Source organism: Pseudoliparis swirei, chromosome 13 (genome assembly GCF_029220125.1).
Source record: "Pseudoliparis swirei isolate HS2019 ecotype Mariana Trench chromosome 13, NWPU_hadal_v1, whole genome shotgun sequence".
Lineage (NCBI taxonomy): Eukaryota > Metazoa > Chordata > Actinopteri > Perciformes > Liparidae > Pseudoliparis > Pseudoliparis swirei.
The window spans coordinates 18,801,419-18,819,835 of NC_079400.1; the positions used below are offsets into that span (position 1 = coordinate 18,801,419).

Below are 18,417 nucleotides of genomic sequence, written 5' to 3' on the forward strand. Positions count from 1 at the left end.
ATTTACAGTGCATCCGGAAAGTATTCACAGCGCTTCACTTTTTCCACATTTTGTTATGTTACAGCCTTATTCCAAAATGGATTAAATTCATTATTTTCCTCAACCTTCTACACACAACAACCCATAATAACAAAGTGAAAACTGTTTTTTGCACATTTTTGCAAATCTGTTAAAAATAAAGAACGAAAACATGTCCATAAGTATTCACAGCCTTTGCCATGACACTCAAAATTTAGCTCAGGTGCATCCTGTTTCCACTGATCATCCTTGAGATGTTTGATTGGAGTCCACCTGTGCTAAATTCAGTTGATTGGACATGATTGAGAAAGGCACACACCTGTCTATATAAGGTATCACAGCTGACAGTGCATATCAGGGGGTTGTGGTTTGATGGGAAATGTTTGTGGAAAACACATATTAAACATGTTGAAACTAAATGCAAAAAGGTGATAAACGTCATGAGAGCAATGGCTGGACATGAGTGGGGTGCAGACAAACAGTCACTTCTGGATATATATAGGGCCATTATTCGATCAAGTATAGACTATGGGTGTTTGGTGTATGGAGCAGCTGCTAAGAGCACACTGGAAATATTAGATAGAATTCAGAACAGAGCGTGAAGACTAAGCACGGGTGCAATTAAGTCGACCCCAAACATCGCACTACTGGTGGAAACGGACGAACTGCCTCTAAGTTTAAGACGGGCAAAGCTAGCTATGGCATATTGGGTGAAGCTGAAGGGATCGGGAGAGGAACTGCCTGCAACCAAAGTGCTGGATGAATGTTGGGAATACACTCAAAATAAAGGGTTTGGGTGGAGTATCGGTGCACTAGCCAATGAGGTCGGATTAAATAGGTATGAGTATGGTCCCAATGTGACGTGGGGAAATGTTCCGCCGTGGATTTTTCCAGCCAACAATGTGGACTTAACACTTGTAGAGCGGAGGGAAAAATGGGTGGGGAAAAACTGTGACATTGGACAACAGACACAAGAATACATCAACAACACTTTTTATAATTACCTGCAGATATACACAGATGGGTCAAAAGATAATGGGAATGGTCATGTGGGTGCAGGGGTGTTCATAACGGAATTTAATAGGGTAATATGTAAAAGAATTGATGACAGGCAGTCTGTCTTCACGGCTGAAATTGTTGCGATAATCTTGGGGCTGCAATGGGTGGAAGAGGTCAGGCCTGAGAGAGTTGTCATCTGTTCAGACTCTGCTGCAGCGTTGAACAGCATTAGGTCCAAACGCTCTGCGGGAGGATTTAGTGATGGAGATATCAATGCTAATATTGAGAATCCAAGGCTGGGGATTAGTGTGTATTTTGCTGGGTTCCTGAGGAAATGAGAAGCGGGCCAGGATCGCTAAGAAAGCGCTGAAATTCAGGAAGGAGGAAATACTGAGTATTCCGTTTCGGAAAGGGGAAGCAAAAGCAGTTATTAGAGAGTCAGTGAGGGAATTATGGCAGGAAGTGGGACAACAACTACAAAGCAGGCATGAAAACGGGTCAGGGGTGAAAAAGGTGAGGAGGATAGGCGCTGGAGTGCTGGTGGTGACTTCCACGAACATCGATGTTGGACGTTGTATGATAATCTATAGGTCCTCCATTCTGACACCAAGTCAGTGATCGGGCCCTATAAACGATTAACATTTTTAATCAGGTTAATCACAGGTTTCTGTGGATTAATCACATATTACCGATATTCTCGGTATATTTTGTGAGAACATAGAGATTTATGACAAGACGGATATATACATTTATACATTCTTCTATACAATGGTGCTGCAACTCAGCAGTTATTTAGCAGTTTTCTTCCATATGGAACATTAATACATCTTCATCCTAAACAGAATGTTTAACACTCCTGTTACCTTTCGGGTCAATTTGACCCCATTCAATGTTTAATGTTGGTGTTCTTTGGGGTCAATTTGACCCCAGGCTGTTTTTCACTGTCAAACATATAAGAAATATCAACTTTTTTATTTATTTAAAGGGCTATTTAGGTAGTCAACAAACAAACATAAAGTACCTCACACTTAAACTTGGGAAACAATATTAATTCTAATAATTTTCTGGAGGTTTTAATTGCTGGGGTCAAATTGACCCCGAGGGTAAAATATGTTAGTAAATGTAAAGGTAACAGGAGGGTTAAACAGAGCATTTTTCTCTTGTTTGTCAACCATTAACTCCACCATGATACAATCTAAAGGCCTCTAGTCTTCCTCCAGCAGCTGCTGAGGCAAACTGACTGTGTGGGTTTTCTTCATGAACTGGGCCGTGATGAAAGGGACGGCGGGGACACCGCTGCAAAGCTGAAACCTCACCTCACCGGACACGGACAGGTGGACAGATTGACAAGTGACTTTTTTTTTGCTCGGTCCCGATGCGCGCGCACGGAGCTCTGTGGCGCGGGAGACGGAGATCGATAAGTGTTAACGCAACGTGAAGAGACAGAAATGACATGCTGCTGTGGAGATCGATCAACAACAGACGTTTAGTTTAATAAAAAGAACAAAGACGTGCTCTAGAGAACATGTCAGGGGCGGGCATGTGGCAAAAGTGTGCAGAGGAAAGACGAGGTGTGCCAGGTGTGGAGAAGGAGTTCAGCCGAAGTGCTGCAACTGCGGTGGGAGACATAGTGTTGCGTATTGGGGATGTGAAGCAATGAAGCGAGAGGTGGAAGTCCAACAAACAAGAAGGAAAGGAAATGTAACTTATGCAGAGGCAGTTAAGTTGGTGAGGCAGGAGAAGAAGCCAGAGGAGGGTATCAATAAAGTCCAAATGGCAGTGGAAGCAGAAAGAAATGATAAAGTCAGGATACGGGCAGAGAAGGAGAAGCTGGTGACTTTCATAGCAGGGGTGATAAATGCAACTGCTGAGGTTAAGTCAAAAACTGAAAGGATTCAAATAATTGTTAAAGCAGCAGTACATCATCTTGATATAGGTTTAAAATGGGAGGAAGTGAGAGACCGTCTTTGTGTACAGACAAGCCAGCTTGCATGTATTGGGTGATAATCATGTTAATACTTCAATGGAATGCAAGAAGTTTAATTTCCAATGGGCAGGAGCTTAAGAAATTTATAGATAGCAGAAGGGAGAAACCAGATGTCCTGTGAATCGTGGCTAAAGCCAAGATTGGACTTTGTAATAAATGGGTATGTATCAATTAGAAGAGATAGGAAAGAAGGACAAGGAGGGGGCTGTTACTTTTATAAAGAAGGGATTCCCCATAGGGTACTGGGTATAGGGCAAGAAAGGGAGTATGTGGTAGTTGAAGTTTGGAGTGATAGGAAGGAATTTGTGGTAGTGAATTATTATAATCAATGTGTAAAATTAGAATTTAGAGAATTGGAAGAAATAGAAGGACAAGATCGGACAAGTATAGTATGGTGTGGGGACTTCAAGCGTCATGTCTGGAGGAAACCAGGCACTGCTCATCACCTGGCCAATACCATCCCTACAGTGAAGCATGGTGGTGGCAGCATCATTACATTACATTACATGTCATTTAGCAGACGCTTTTATCCAAAGCGACTTACAATAAGTGCATTTCAACCTAGAGTACAAACTAAGAACAACAAGAATACAGGAAGTAACATTTCCTCAACATAGTCGAACTACAAAAGTACCATAAGTAAGTGCTATCTAAGTGCCACTGAAGTGCTAATCTGTGTTTTAATCCAGATATAGTCGGAAAAGGTGTGTTTTCAGTCTCCGACGATGTAGAGACTTTCTGCTGTCCTGATGTCAGTGGGGAGCTCGTTCCACCACTGAGGAGCCAGGACAGCAAACAGTCTGGATTTGAGTGATTAGCTCGAGGTGCAGGAGGCACAAGTCGATTGGCTGTTGCGGCCCGGAGGCTGACGTGCGTGTGCAGTGTGACCATATCCCGGATGTAGGCGGGGCCCGATCCGCAGAGCACGATGCCAGGACCAGTGTTTGAAGCGGATGCGAGCAGCCACGGTAACCAGTGGAGAGAGGCGGAGGAGGCGGAGTGGTGTGGGTGAATTTCAGGAGGCTGAAGACCAGTCGAGCTGCTGCATTCTGCATTCTGATGAGCTGCAGGGGTCGGATGGCCTTAGCAGGTAGACCAGCCAGGAGGAGTTGCAGTAGTCGTGCGTGAAATGACCAGAGCCTGGATCAGAACCTGCGCGCCTTCTGAGTAAGAAGAGGACGTATTCTCCTGATGTTGTGCAGCATGTACCTACAGGCAGCGTCGTCGCAGCGATGTTGGCCGTCAGGGAGAGTTGACTGTCGAGTGTCACCCCGAGGTTCCTGGCAGTCCGGGTAGGGGCCAACACAGAGCTGTTGAAGGTGATAGTCAGGTCGTGGGTGGGGGAGCCTTTCCCTGGAAGGAATAGTAGCTCAGTCTTGTCAGGGTTGATCTTCAGGTGGTGAGCAGACATCCACTGAGAGATGTCAGTCAGACAGGCAGAGATTCGTGCCGCCACCCGTGTTTCGGACGGTGGAAACGAGAAGATCAGTTGGGTGTCATCAGCATAGCTATGGTAGGAGAAGCCATGGTAGGAGAAGCCATGCGAACGAATGACATCCCCATCATGCTGTGGGGATGTCTTTCAGCGGGAGGAACTGGGAGACTAGTGCGCGCATCACGGCTGAGCGTTGCGCGCGCCGGCATCGAGCCGAGAAAAGTTGTTGATGGGGGGGGGGAGTGGCGACAGTCTTTATAATACTCTCCGTGTCAGGTCTTTGTGACGGGATGAGGCTCAGGCGCAGAGAGACAGACTGGACGCAATATAAATAACAACAAACAAAAAAAAGTCCAAAAGGGGCAGGTAGAGGCTCGTCGGTCAGGGCAGGCAGGGTCAGATACGACAGACAGGACGACGGGAAAAAGACACGGAACTAGAGACGACAATCCGACAGGAGACAAGGGAAAGACTGACACAATATAGAGGGGGGGAAACAGGTGCACGACAGACAGTAACGAGACGAGAGTGGCTGAGGGCAGGTGCAGGGAATTAAACAATTAAGACAGAAAATACAGAGATGACATCAAATCGACATCACATGATGTACATGTACACGAGTAAACATGTGTGGCGACAAGTCTTTATAATATACTCCGACGTCCTGGTTTCTGTCTTCCTTTTAACAAAAACGGACTTTTCCCCCCTATGGAACAGCTCTTGTCTCTGTCCACCTCTTCATGATGAATTTGCTCCATCATTGGAGGTAAACTTATTATGTTACTCCTCCTCCACCTCTGAAAGACCCTGACCAAGGTCTCTATTTTGGTGATGGGCAGCTTTCCGTCGTCATTAGAATATCCATTCTCCTGCAGCCGAGGGCTGTCGCAAGACTGTCGCCACTCGTGGCGACAGTCTTTATAATACTCTCCGTGTCAGGTCTTTGTGACGGGATGAGGCTCTGGTCTGGTCGCTGTCCACCTCTACTTGATTAATTTCCTCCTTCGCTGGAGGTAATCAATTTATTTTCCTCCCCCCCCCCGCCCCACCTCCGAAAGATCCTAACCACTGTCTCTTTATAGGTGATCAATGGCTTTCCGTCATCATTTTTCTCAACATAACTGCCAAATCTGCCATCTATCTATCTTTATATTGATGTATTACATGATGAAATGTGATAATCCTGGAAAAGTCCGAAAGATCCTGACCAGTCTCTTTATAGCTTGTAGCAGAGGACAGCCTTATCCCTCCCCACAGGAAAAGTGGATGGAACCTAAAAGTTGATAAATTAGAGCATCTGTGAGCAGGAAAGGGAGGGCAACCAACAAACATTTTGGAAAAACCAACATGGTGACCAGAGCGAGGAGCGAGAGTGGGTGAAACCGGAAAAGCAAGACTTGGGAAGCAGGTGATCCCAGTAGCAGGCTGTCAGGAGCCCCCTCCAGACCGGACCCTGCTCGGATGCCCAAGAATCTCCTTCCCTACAGAAATGCCCAACGGATAAGTCCTGTTCACCAGACATGGGCAAACTACGGCCCGCGGGCCATATATACGGCCCGTTAGGCTTTTTAATCCGGCCCGCCGAACTTGTCCAAATGATCGTAAAAACCCATGGATGTGTAAAAACCTCATTCAGTTCCCTTTGTCACCCTTTCCCCTGCAATACCCTCGTTTCCCCAATAGATGGCACACTAGTTCATACGAGCAAGGGGACTTCATCACCGACAGTTCATTACGTTCCTAGAGGAAACCGATGCGGATCACCAGGACTTACTTTACCACTCTCGTGTCCGCTGGTTAAGTTTGGGTAAAGTGTCAACGAGTGTGGAGCTCAAAGAGGAGATTCGCTCGTTTTTGGAGCTAATGGGGAAATCCGACGAATTCCCTGAGCTGAGCGACACGGACTGGCTTTGACTTTGCGTTTGCTTTGGACTAGGGCTGCAACAACGAATCGATAAAAATCGAAAATTAAAATAGTTGGCAACAAATTTCATTATCGATTCGTTGTATCGCGCGATTATTACGGCCATCAATAAGTCGCGGAGTATAAACAAAGTAGATTTGAGCTCAGAGCGGCGCAGGAGAAAAAATAGCAGAGCGGAGGGAGACGACAGAACGCTGCGTTGTGAGAGCCAATCAGCGCTGAGCTGCTGTTGATGAATCTAATTGGCTGCCGCTCCTCTCGTGGCGCTGGAAGCAGAAGTCATTTACGTAGTCGGACGTTATGAACCCAGACACCAGGGCGATGTTACCACGTGTGGCATTTCCACAAGAAGTAAAACTTAGAAAAAGTGGTTTATATATTCCTTGGCAGATGGCGGAAAATATTTTTCCACGGAGAAAGGAAACAGATAAGCCCCGCCCCCTCACCGACGCGTATCACACGTTTAACCCTCAAATAGTCGGCTAAGTAAACTCAGGCAAGTAAAGCGCTGTCAGTCTGTTTGTGACGGGTTCATCCACATGCTGGACAGATGACGCCGCACATCGCCTCAATTTAAAGACCCCTTTCTAGTTTCTGCTGCAGGCAGGATATTTAATACAGAAAATCTCTCAAGACAATCCGTCAATTATTTTGCGGGGTTTAAAACAAATACAAATTATTGAGCTTGAGTATTTCGTTGGGTAATAATATGTTTTGAATGTTGAAAGTGATTCTATTGATCTTTCTCCAGTAAATGTTGATTTCTTTAACTTTGCACCTTCAATTGAAATGTATAAAAAACAGACGCAATCTCCAGGTTTGATAAATTACATTGTGTGTCCAAATGCTCCTGGCCAGCCCGGCTGTCCAATTTTAGAACCGATTGTGGGCCGCAGGTTAACAGGTTTGCCCACCCCTGGTCTACAGCCTCAATAAACTCATCAATAGAGCGACCATCTTTGGCTGCATCGCCACAAAAGGGCTGGATCTGGCGCTCTCTTGGTACAGAGACATATGACCTATTCTAACCCTTATTTAATGCATCAATAGCTTCCATGGCTTTGTCATGCCTCTCGCTCAGTTCGACAAACTGTGCCTGTCATTGTTCTAAAGAATCAGTCTCTTCTCGAAGTTCTGCTCTTCCTCAACGTCTCTGTCCGACATGGTGACCGTGTCTGTGCCAACTTAGCTCCACTCCAGTCACTTGAAAGCCTGCAGGTTGAGGTGGGACTGATGAACGCTTCTTCTTCTCCGGGAGCGACCTTCTTCCTCTCCGTCCTCGGTGAACTTCGGATCTCAGCCACCTGGTCACTGGTCCTCAACAGCAACTCCAGGCAGGACTCCTCGTCGTGTTGCACCGGGACTCACGTCACCACGACGGTTATTTATGCACTTTACACACCCTCTTTAAGGAAGAGAAGAGTTAAATAAATCTGGAACGTTCAATTGGTATGAAATTATACAATGATAGTCCAGAACATTGACAGTTGCACTGTGTCTACCTCAAATGGGAACCTCCGGTACATGAATAACTGCAGTGGTAGCTCTTCTGCTAACACAGACACAAAAGACAACAAACACACACACAGTTAGCTCTGAAATCAACAACATTAAACATTTGGTCCATTAATAGATAAATGATGCAATACATTACAATATACTCACGGATTGTATCTCGGTGCTAGCTTAAATGCACGTGGTGACTTCAGACACCCACACCAGAGTACTACAAGAAGGAAAATAAACATTATTTTCGGAACAATGGACACACAATAAATGTTATTGAACAGGAATAACAATGAAACGTATCCAGATAGGATGGTCTAAGAGGCGACATGCATTATTAACTTCGCAGCGGTCTCAGAACGCTCAGCGCATGGTGACAACATATCCCAGATAGCAAAATTCATCCGGCCCATTGTTGGGCCACATGATTGAGTTTCTTCTGGCCCAGTATACGCCCGGGTCCTCGGCCCGAAACTGGCCAATATACAGCATGACTGTCAGATGAAACATAAGTGGGCCTGACCTGGACCGATGCGTTTAAACATATTGTAAAATGCTGTCGCCCAGTTCTGGCCCACATACTACAACATTCTAACTTTTTCTAATTAACTCCAGCGTTGGCCCAGCTCTGGCGCAAATACTGATATCAGATTACGATTGTGCTGCTGGCCCAGACCTGGCCTCTGTGCTGCATGATGGGTTGTCTTGTTGCCATGGAGACCTAAAATCCCACCCCACCTCTGTTCCACAGATTATTTTTGCATTTCTTTCATCATGCTTCTTAAAAGCTGAAAGTGATACTTGTTTTTTCTGTAAATTAATAATATTTATATAATTTTACAGAGCTGCAGTTTTTAAATGCTAAAATGTTGCCATGTGTTTAAAATATAAAAATACCCAGTATCATATTTCAGCTTTTCACAAAGACAGATGAAAGAAAAAGAAAAAACACATTGAGGAACACAAATTACCCTGATAGTGCACAAGTGAGAGTGTGCTCGCGCCTGCATCGGAGCTCTGCCGCGCGCGAGCCGAGAAGACTACAGGGACAGAGGAGGACTTTCTCCAGACGTCTCCTCACGCTCCGCTGCCACAAGGACAGATACAGGAGAACATTCCTGCCGGCGGCTATGAGGCTCTACAACAGATCACCTCTTGCCAGACCATAGTGCAATAACTACAACAATAACTTCATATCCACACTATGTTGATCTGCACTTCACACATTTCATTTATTTACACTACACACATTTCATTTACACTACACACATACACTTTGCATTTTGCACACTGTCTATATTTAATATTTTTATATTTAATTTAGTTTGTCATTAGTATTGTGAATTGTGTATGCATATATATTATATATATACATATATATATTTAATTTTATATTTTACTTTGTATACTCCGATATCTTTCATCCGTTTTTTTTATTTTTTATTCTTGTGTGTTTAGTTTATTGGTGCTGCTACTGTGACGACAAATTTCCCCTTGGGGATTAATAAAGTATATATCTATCTATCTATCTAAGAGTTGTTGACGGGGGGGGGACTTTTTTTCGTCCCGATGTGCGCGCACACGCCGGCATCGGAGCTCTGCGGCTCGCGAGACAGAGCCGAGAAATGTGAGCGCGACAGGTCGAGACAGAAATGACATGCTGCTGGTTAGAGACGACCAACAACAGACGTATTTGAAGCTCCTTCTGCGCATGCGTCAAAAAAATTTACTTTTTTTTAACGCATTTAATGCATGCGCAGAATGAGCTTCCAATACGCCTCTTCAATCTGAACTCTGTCCGCTCTCATGCAGACGGTCTGTTCATCGGTAATGATCCTTCTGCAGGTTCACCTCCGGAAACCTTGTTACGACCAGTGGTGTATAAAGTACCCAAAAGTCATACTTGAGTAAAAGTAAAGATACTTGACTGGAAAATTACTCAAGTAAAAGTAAAAGTCACCTATGAGAATACTACTTGAGTAAAAGTATTAAAGTATCTGATTTTTTTTGTACTTAAGTATCAAAAGTAATTTTCTGATATTAAATGTACTTAAGTATTGAAAGTAAAAGTAAATGCTGTTAATAAAAAAAACAAAGGGTCAGAATTTTGAGAATTATGAAGTTTATTTGTTTGGGCGCTGTGGCCGCCATGAACAAGGAGTATGAGCTAGGATGAATTTAGCAATATATGAATACTATGAAATTACTAAAATATAAAAACACGATTAACACAGAAAAAAGCAGAACCAAAAGTACCAACCAAAATCATCACTTTAAAGTGAAAAATGTATTGTTAATCTTCAAAAGAAGTTGATTTTCAAAATGGACAGATGTCAGTCTCGCTCTTCTGGGGCTGAAGACGAGTCCTGCGATGTCACAGGCCCTGATGTAGGTACACAGGCCCTGATGCAGTAGAGTGTGTCTAGCTTCACAGGCCCTGATGCAGGTAGAGTCTGGCTTCACAGGCCCTGGTGCAGGTAGAGTCGCTTCACAGGCCCTGATGTAGGTAGAGTGTGTCTAGCTTCACAGGCCCTGGTGCAGGTAGAGTGTGTCTAGCTTCACAGACCCTGATGGTGCAGGTAGAGTGTGTCTAGCTTCACAGGCCCTGATGCAGGTAGAGTGTGTCTAGCTTCACAGACAGCAGCACACAGTTGGGAAGCATTTCAGCAAGTCAACGTGATCCACGTCTCCATCCAGCTGTTTGCTGCTGTCACGGGCTTGAGATGACGAAGAAGTCCTCTTCATCAGATGAACTGGACCTGGTGGCATCACATAGCTGCAGGGAGGGTTCTTCCATGTGCTGCTTGATGTAGTCCATTCCTGAAATAAAGTGAGAGTATTACAGACATGATAGAATTAATAACACTTCCTAACATGTCATGACCCCAACCAACAGTTTTGTACTAACTAGTTTGTTTTAATTTGAGGTTTATACATTTAGTTTCATGCACTGTCCGTGCATCCAGAGTTGATTTGTGAATATGTACTTGTATCTCTGTAGTTAAACACAACAACAGTCCCAAATCAATATCGTCGCCATTACTGGACCGTCACTCTTATAATATTAATACAAATAATGATAATAATAATAATGCTGTAATGATTAGCATTATATTATAGCTAAGACGACTCAAATCAACAAATTCTCACAACTGTCAACACTTCTTCAGCTCATTAACTCGCTAGAGATCCGTCTACTCCACTCACGCCAATTGTCTCATTTAATTGACGATAGCTAGCGAACGTTAGCCTAACATACAACATGCGTAGGACAATCAGACACCTGCCTCCCCCCCTCCTGCCAAAGATATAACTTACTACAATCCTGAGGACAACACTGCTAGATATCTTAACAGGTTTATGATGATTATCAAAACTAAATATTAACGTTGCGGCTCATGGGATTAATCTTAGTTTACCTCAATGTGTTTCCTGAGGTTGGATAGTGAGTTGTTGAAGGCCAGTATCTCCGTAGCTTTCGGTCGGCATGAGAGGCACTTCATCCTGTAGGAAGAAACTTTCACTCCGACAAAAGAAAAGAGTTCGCCCAAACATGGCCACGGACGTTGATCTTGGTCCCCGTGGTTGTTGGAGTAGCTTCCATTGCTGCTCCACATGAAATGAGTCGTATCTGTAGCCGCTCGCTCGCTAACATCCTGGGCATCACTGGGAATAGAAAGAACGCGGCAAGGACCACTGATGCCCAACCTGGTGCTCGTGCTGCGTTCAGGTGCGCTGCGGTGTGTTCCACAACAGTCCCCGATGTTTCTCATGATTATTTGTTTCCGTAGTAACGAGTAACGATACTGTTTCAGGGGAAATGTATCGGAGTAAAAGTACAAGTTTTCATTGCAAAATGTAGTGAAGTAAAAGTAAAAGTAAACAGAAATATAAGTAGTAAAATAAAGTACAGATACCCAAAAAAACTACTTAAGTAAAGTAACGAAGTACTTCTACTTCGTTACTATACACCACTGGTTACGACTTTTACTTCCTGTAGATCAGGGTCTCAACACGTCGATCGCGACCTGCCAGTCGATCGCGGCGTAGTGTCGGTAGATCGCATGACATTAAAGAGATTGGCCCGCCCCCTGACATGTTCTCTATAGCACGTCTTTGTTCTTTTATTAAACTAAACGTCTGTTGGTGATCGTATCTCCACAGCAGCATGTCATTTCTGTCTCTTCGCGTCGCGTTAACACTTATCGATCTCCGTCTCGCGCCACAGAGCTCCGTCTGGCGCATCGACCGTGCAAAAAAAGTCACTTGTCAATCTGTCCACCTGTCCGGGCCGGTGAGGTTTCAGCTTTGCAGCGGTGTCCCCGCCGTCCCTTTCATCACGGCCCAGTTCATGAAGAAAACCCACACAGTCAGTTTGCCTCAGCAGCTGCTAGAGGAAGACGAGAGGCCTTTAGATTGTATCATGGTGGAGTTAATGGTTGACAAACAAGAGAAAAATGTTATATTTAAACGTTCTGTGTAGGATGAAGATATATTAATGTTCCATATGGAAGAGAATTGCTAAATAACTGCTGAGTTGCAGCAATATATGAATGTATATAGCCGTCTTTTGTCATAAATCTTTATGTTCTCACAAAAATATACAGAGAATATCGGTAATATGTGATTAATCATGATTAAACCACAGAAACCTGTGATTAATTTGATTACAAATTGTAATTGTTTCACAGCCCTAGTTTAAATATATTAGTCAATTTGCAGGTACCTGCAAGTGAATCCTTGTGACTCACAGCTGCTGCACTGTCTTGTGGCCTTTGCAGGGTCCTTTGAGTTTCAGGCCTGTGAGGCTCCTGAAAAGCTTTAGTTCACATGACAAACATATTGAGGATTTTATTAAACATCAAATAATGTCATTAGGAAAATTAAGAATAACCATATTTTTGTCAATTACAACATTGACAGTTTGTATAAAAAAATTAAGCGATTGTCATGTAAAGTTTGCATTTGAATAAGATAGATAAGATAAGATATTCCTTTATTAGTCCCTCAGTGGGGAAATTACAGTCATGCCAAATCCAAGTAGCCCTCCGCTTACTTACACCTTAACCTCCATTTCTGATTCAAAAGTATTGCATTTTATCGATGGAAAACTAAATAATCGTGAGCTAACCGGTGTCTCAAACGACAGTCAGTTGCTGGCAGACGATCACATTGTGGCATGACACGGCAGGTTTTAATGAGGGAGGGAGTTTTACGTTAAGAAGATATGAATATCAGCTTTTAAAATGAGAGCTTTCCTCTATGAAAAACGTACAGCCCCCCTTTATATTTATATTTCAATGAGTATAACTCTGAAACTCTGACTCAGTGGAAACCTGACTGAACTAACGTTAGCTAGCAAGAGTATAGCTGCCGCTAATACAAATTCAGCTGAGAAAGAATAGGTATCGAAACTGTTAAACACAGTGCGCACTACTAACAGACAACCTCTTGATTGTGGGGACTGAAATATATTTAACAAATATGTTTGTACTTACCGATAGTGGACTGACGCCGATGAAATTCACTGCGCACTGAAGGCAGACTGTTGTTTCCCAAACACGTCCAGGTTTTGAGGAGCGCTTGGTATATTCATCAGGGTCTCCCGCTGGTGTTCCCCCGGGATTTCACACGATCAGCTTTACTTTCTTTTACGACTGTGATTGACGAAATACAAACTAATGGAATAAAAACTAGGTAGATGTGCTATTTTATAATGTGTATTTAACTGGAAGTTGGTTGGACAAGACAATTGCATTTTGTGAAATGTAGACACGAGTGCGTCAGTTCGGGACAGGCTGTAATTAAAAACACCCGGAGACATCAGAGCCAGCGGAGCAATTAAAATAGTCCTGCCGAGATCAGGCTGCTCTCGACGGCCACACAGCGCGCTGACCGCCCGGCGCTGTGGAGCTCACCGGTCTGCAGCAGGACCGACAATCTCCGGCGAATATTTTTTTTAGGCTGAATCTCGATAAACTGACAACAGATTTGATGCTTAAACTACTAACTTCTCGACTGAAAACATTCTTAAATTACATTCCGTGACTCAACAACAGTAGTATTTATGTTTATTTTCTCCGCCATTGTTTCCTGTTGCTGCTGCGCAATGCATTCTGGGATATCGTTTGGTCAGTTTCGGCACACGTCAACTCTGACGCAAATTCTGGAAAATGGGCGGATCATTTCACATCCTCTTTTGGCTTTGTTGTGACGTCGATTTGACGTCACAACAAAGTATGTAGATCAAAGCCATGATATTTCTCTACAGAGAAATATCATGGCCTTGATCTACATACCTTCAACAAGCCATTCAGCACCTCCAGCACGGACCAAACTTGTGGAAATGATGTTGCGAAAAAGCCCTCGGCTGCAGGAAAACGGCTACTACAATGATGACGGAAAGCCGTCCATAAATTATAAAGAGATCGTGTTCAGGGTCTTTCGGAGATGGAAGATTAGGAACATGATTAGATTCCCTCCAATGATAGAGGAAAATGACAATGAAGAGCTGGACAGCGAAAAGAGACAAGAGCCGGTCCCCAGGAGGGATAAGTCCAGTTTGGTTCAAAGGACAACAAATACCAGCACGCCGGAGACTGATCAAAAGAGTGTCACCACTCATTATACATCGATAAAACACTGGACGGAAAGGACCATCAGCGGTAGGGAGATGAAGGTGACAGAGAAAACGGAGATGACAGATTGTGAAAGCCTCACCGCTAGAAAAAGAAGTGGCAACGTGTTGGTAGGTTTGCTCATCTTCTTCTTAATTCTGACTATTGGTATGTTAGCACTGCATTGGGTAAATCTAATTACTCTCCCTGTAATTCAAAAAACACAGTTGCAGTATATCAAGCATGGGATTGAAGATCTTTATGCAACATTCGGATATCTGCTCCTCCTGCCACCTGTGTGCTTAGTGCTAACATTCCTGTGGCAGCTGGCTCTAATTTGGCCTCGGCTGCTGGTGATTTGCAATCAGTCAGCAGCCGAGGCCGCGCTCATAAAAGCTCTCAGTGGAGAGAGAGTGGAGCAGGAGAAGGGAGCAGACGCGTAGTGTTGCGGTCTGCTCGATGTGTGGGTTACAGAATAAAAGGTGCTGGAGGGGGAAACCCACGGGTAACGGACACAGTCTTGCTACAATACCAATAGCCAGAATGAATCGCCAGGAGCCAGCCCCCCAAAACCCAATTCCCGAGGGCACCGTTCCCATCCGACACGCTCCGGGGAGCAGGCCAGGAGCCTGCCCCCCCCCCCGGAGCATGTCGGACTGGTCGAGCTCCCCGTGTCCCCTCGGCTGACCCCAACTCTCCGTGTCCGAGGTGCCTTTGCATCGCCACTTACAGCCCCAGATTCCCGTTTTCTCGAGCCCCCCCCATGCCCCGCTCTCTAGAGACCAGCCCCCCAAAACCCAATTCCCTAGGGCACCGTTCCCATCCGAGGAAGCAGGCCAGGAGCCTGCCCCCCGGATCGTGTCGGTCTGGTCGAGCTCCCCGTGTCCCCTCGGCCGACCCCAACTCTCTGTGTCCGAGGTGCCTTTGCATCGCCACTTACAGCCCCAGATCCCCGTTTTCTCGAGCCCCCCCCATGCTCCGCTCTCTAGAGACCAGCCCCCCAACCCAATTCCCTAGGGCACCGTTCCCATCCGGGGAGCAGGCCAGGAGCCTGCCCCTCGGATCGTGTCGGTCTGGTCGAGCTCCCCGTGTCCCCTCGGCTGACCCCAACTCTCCGTGTCCGAGGTGCCTTTGCATCGCCACTTACAGCCCCAGATCCCCGTTTTCTCGAGCCCCCCCCCACCCCCCCATGCCCCGCTCTCTAGAGACCAGCCCCCCAAAACCCAATTCCCGAGGGCACCGTTCCCATCCGACACGCTCCGTAACGAAGGTAACAACAATAACAACATAAACAATAGGAAGTGTTCAGCGGCCTCAGACCATAATAAACAGAAACAATAACAACATCAACAACAGGAAGTGTTCAGCGGCCTCAGACCATAACAAACATATAACAACAACAACATCAACAACAGGAAGTGTTCAGCGGCCTCAGACCATAATAAACATATAACAATAACAACATCAACAATAGGTAGTGTTCAGCGGCCTCAGACCATAACAAACATATAACAATAACAACATCAACAACAGGAAGTGTTCAGCGGCCTCAGACCATAACAAACATAAAACAATAACATCAACAATAGGAAGTGTTCAGCGGCCTCAGACCATAACAAACATAAAACAATAACAACATCAACAATAGGAAGTGTTCAGCGATCTCTCCTGATGCTCCTCGTGATTCTCACAGGAGACATTTTGCCTCTTTTTTAACAGTGTGCTGTTTTTTTAGGGAGCAGAGAGAGAGAACTGTGGGGACCAGGAGGAGAGGACCCAAAGCCAAAGGACTCGTTGAGCAGGTAAAGTTTACCCCCCCCCCCCCTCACCTGCTCTCCTCCGTAACCAGTGTGACCTCCTCCTGTTTGAAGATGTCCGTGTGACCTCTCTCTGACCTCTAGGACATCATCCACACCATGGATCTCCGCAGCGCTCACAAGACTCCGGAGCAACCTCCGCCTCGCCTGCGTCTCTCCCTGCTCCCCGAGGACGAGGATGAGGAAGAGGATGAGGACGAGGATGAGGAAGAGGACGAGGATCGAGACCCACAATATCGAGAGAGCGAACCCAGGAGGTCGCAGCACACGTGCCTGGACTCCAACCCTCCGAGTCCCACACAGGAGGACTGGGAAGAGGAGGAGGAGGAGGAGGACAATGTAGAAAGTGGAGAGGATGGAGAGGAAGAGGAGGAGGAGGAGAAAGAGGAGACAATAGAGAAGAGCGTCAGTCGGTCGCCCGGTAGAATCCAATCAGCATCGCGAGCCAGTTTACTCATCTCGTGGTCACCGGGCCGTGGTCACCGGGCCGTGGTCACCGGGCCGCGGTCACCGGGCCGCGGTCACCGGGCCGCGGTCACCGGGCATGCAACCGAAACCCTCAAAGCACGGCATGTCCTCCATCCCGAGCGGATTAAAGAGCTCCGGTCGACCCGTTACAGGCTGAGCGGGTGAAGGTTTCAGGCTCGGAGTGAGACACGGACGTCACCCTCAACTCCCTCACGGTGACCTTCCGAGAGGCGAGGGTGCCCAAGGGCTTCTTCAGAGACTGAGGCCAGGAGGCGTGACGTCCGGACTGGGTTTTTGGTGGCGTGGAGATGTTGACGGAGGCGCCGCCGCCGCCGTCTGGATTTCCTCTCGCTCTGCTCTTCCCACATCGCCTGCTACTTCCTGTCTGGCCTGCAGTCACCAGGACGTACGCCGAGCTGAGGCTCGGACACGACGGCCAGATGCAGGTCGGCGCTTCCAGAGAGCAGCTGACGTCCTGTTGTGCATCTGTTGGTCATGTGACATCGTAGCTGAGTTCAGTGAGTTGTTGATGTTGGTTATAACAGCTTTATTACACACTACCCGTCAACACTTTTAGAACACCTCAATTCTCCCAGTTTTTTATTGAGATGTGAGCAGTTTAAGTAAAAAGTTTTGGTTACCAAAAACTGAAAAATAATGTACATTTGAGAGTTATACAAAAAGGCCTTTTTCTGGTAACAAGTAATGAGTTAATAACCTGCAGCTGTTCTGCAAGTTCAGGAAGTAAATTTAACTTTGAAAGTTGATGCTAACAATTCCGACAGGTGTCTCAACTTGTGTTGATTACCGTCTGTATCAAAGCCGTGTGGTAACAGACTGTTACTACACCCTCTGAAGCTCTATTCAATTCAGTTTATTTGTATAGCCCAATTTCACAAATTACAAATTTGTCTCAGAGTGCTTTACAATCTGTACACATAGACATCCCTGCCCCAAAACCTCACATCGGACCAGGAAAAACTCCCAAATAACCCTTCAGGGGGAAAAAAAGGGAAGAAACCTGCAGGAGAGCAACAGAGGAGGATCCCTCTCCAGGATGGACAGATGCAATAGATGTAATGTGTACAGATGGACAGATTTAGAGTTTAAATACATTCAATGAATGTGACAGAGTGTATGAATATGTGGACAGTGTTGTACTACAGGAAGTTGTCCTACAGGAAGTCGTATATTGCTCTTATAATGGAAAGAAAAAGGCAATTAACAAAGGTATATTTATGTATATTTATTTATCCTTTAAAGATACCTGTGTGGTCTGAATGTATATTTATTCATCCTTTAAAGATACCTGTGTGGCCTGAATATATATTTATTTATCCTTTAAAGATACCTGTGTGGCCTGAATGTATATTTATTCATCCTTTAAAGATACCTGTGTGGCCTGAATGTATATTTATTCATCTTTTTTGGACCTGTATAGAATATATTTCTATGGTAATACTAAAATAAATGTTGCTCATATTTAATGTTATTTTAATCACATGTTCAGCTGCTTATTCTTGTTCAGAATGAATTTGGATGTGTCAAAATTGTGTAATATAATATATTTCTTAGATATTAGGGGACGCTGTGATGCTGTGAACTAATTCTTCAAAAGTATTGAAAGGGCAAACACAGGTGTGATT

General features: G+C 45.1%; 1 protein-coding gene and 1 long non-coding RNA gene across 4 annotated transcripts in view; one reads left to right on the plus strand and one right to left on the minus strand.

Annotated features, from left to right (window-relative positions):
• LOC130203189 (uncharacterized) overlaps window positions 1-13,957 on the minus strand; it is a 71,804-nt gene extending 57,847 nt beyond the window's left edge. The window contains exons 1-6 of one of the 3 annotated variants that reach the window (XR_008833461.1): window positions 13,368-13,957; window positions 12,596-12,688; window positions 12,152-12,256; window positions 8,029-8,089; window positions 7,866-7,912; window positions 6,948-7,768 (exon numbers count right to left, since the gene is read on the minus strand). This is a non-coding gene — a long non-coding RNA (uncharacterized LOC130203189). Of the gene's footprint in view, window positions 1-6,947; window positions 7,769-7,865; window positions 7,913-8,028; window positions 8,090-10,361; window positions 10,690-11,288; window positions 11,374-12,151; window positions 12,260-12,595; window positions 12,689-13,367 lie in introns of those variants that run through there. The other 2 variants (XR_008833459.1, XR_008833460.1) reach the window with 2 other exon arrangements.
• Window positions 13,958-15,029: 1,072 nt separating this feature from the next.
• On the plus strand, window positions 15,030-18,252 carry cbx7b (chromobox homolog 7b). The gene is made up of 3 exons (XM_056430458.1): window positions 15,030-15,106; window positions 16,135-16,288; window positions 16,388-18,252. The coding sequence occupies exons 1-3, from the start codon at window positions 15,030-15,032 to the stop codon at window positions 16,934-16,936; spliced, it is 780 nt and encodes a 259-aa protein (XP_056286433.1). The 3' UTR covers window positions 16,937-18,252.
• Window positions 18,253-18,417: the final 165 nt, after the last annotated feature.